Here is a 1,570-nt window from a genome sequence, read left to right as displayed (position 1 = left end):
ATAAACCAAGTTCAATGAGGATTTTGGGCTCGAAGTTCGGCTCGAGCTCGTTGAGCAAGCCAAAGCTCGACTCGGGCTCGGGCTCGTTAATTTTATAGCGAGCCGAGCTTGAGCAGGTCAAAGCTCGGCTCGGTTCAGCTCGGCTCGATTACAACTCTAACTGAATAAATAAAATAGTGGGGCTTCTTATAATAAGTGTGTGTTTGTATTACAAATGTTAAAATATGTATAAAAGGTCTTCCATTTGACATAGAGAACCAGATGTTTTTAATAATTTTCTCTATATCAGAAATTTTAAATACTAACAACAACAGTTTAATATAATTTTATCAAATACTAATAATTAAATAGTTAACAACAACAACAAACAGCTTACTGCAACCGCAAACAGTTAATAACAACCGCTCTGCACCAATAGAGTTGCAGTATAGGATTAATTGGTATAGATTGTAATGGTAATAGATAATCTAGGATTGTTTAATTCTAATATGAATTAACAAAAGGGTAAATCTCATATCTAAAATTGCAACTTCCACTAACAACCCTACCACCTTCTTTCCCATCACAACAAGCCGGAATTTCACGAATTATATCATCCAAACAAATCTTACAAACATCACTTGAAAGATCTCTGCTGCACTGAACCAAACCATAAAGCTTAGTCGAACCATCCAGCTGCATCTCTCCCGTTTCAAACAATCTAGGATTCACATAAGCTTTTTGGGTCAATCCGGTCAACAACTCCTTCGTTTTCTCATTAAACGACACCGGTTCACTCACAACTCTGATGTTCCACATATAAAACTTGTTTCCATTATCAATACGGCCAAAGAAAGCCTCATCTGCGTACTTAAAAAGGCAGTAATCATACCAAATAATTGCTGCTTTGTTATAGGGGCAGCGTTTGCGAATCTCCGTGGCGGATTCGGCGACGCAGGTTTGGCAATCTCGGCGGGACACATCTCCTCTGCAGAGGGCAATGCCATATACACGGCCGGATGAGGCTGAACCGAAACCTGAGGGCGGGGTTTTAGTGAAAAGAGTTAGGTTTACCTTGTGGAGGTTATTCTGGTAGGAGCTGTTTTCTGTGAAGTTTTCTGAGCTTGAACAGAAATGGAAGAGTGGATCTGATCCTAGAATTTGTGGGATAAATATACAAATTGTTATTAGAATGATATGGGAGGAAGACATTGTTTGGAGATGGGCTTAATTATTATTTGATAAGTTCTAATGAGGATTGTCCATATTTATAGAGAGGGTGTGTGAGCTGAATGTAATATTTGTAATATTTCAAATTTTGGTTTACAACATTTAATTTTACATATAAAATTGTATAACTTTTTCGTGACTTTCTACTAAAGTATATAATCGGTAATTATGACCGGTCAACGCGAAATCAATGTTCCAAGTCAGCAATTTGATCTCGCTAAAAGTCAAAATTACTGACGGGTCGTGTTGACTAGTCAACTTTTGACTTTTAGGAAGGTCAAATTACTGTCATGACTCGTTGACTTCATGTTGAGCAGTCATAATTACCGATTGTACGCTTTATTGAGAAGTTACTAAGATG

The 1,570-nt window shown here is 37.6% G+C and overlaps 1 protein-coding gene across 1 annotated transcript; it reads right to left on the bottom strand.

The window, feature by feature from the left end:
• Nucleotides 1-314: 314 nt before the first annotated feature.
• LOC136235886 (antimicrobial ginkbilobin-2-like protein) lies at nt 315-1,219 on the bottom strand. The gene has a single exon (XM_066025967.1). It carries the CDS (start codon nt 1,189-1,191, stop codon nt 484-486), a length of 708 nt encoding a protein of 235 aa, XP_065882039.1. The 5' UTR covers nt 1,192-1,219; the 3' UTR covers nt 315-483.
• Between the last annotated feature and the right edge of the window lie 351 nt (nt 1,220-1,570).

Source organism: Euphorbia lathyris, chromosome 7, assembly GCF_963576675.1.
Source record: "Euphorbia lathyris chromosome 7, ddEupLath1.1, whole genome shotgun sequence".
In the NCBI taxonomy this organism is placed as follows: Eukaryota; Viridiplantae; Streptophyta; class Magnoliopsida; order Malpighiales; family Euphorbiaceae; genus Euphorbia; species Euphorbia lathyris.
The sequence above is the reverse complement of the archived record's forward strand: the minus strand, read 5'-3'. Positions and strand labels throughout refer to the sequence as shown.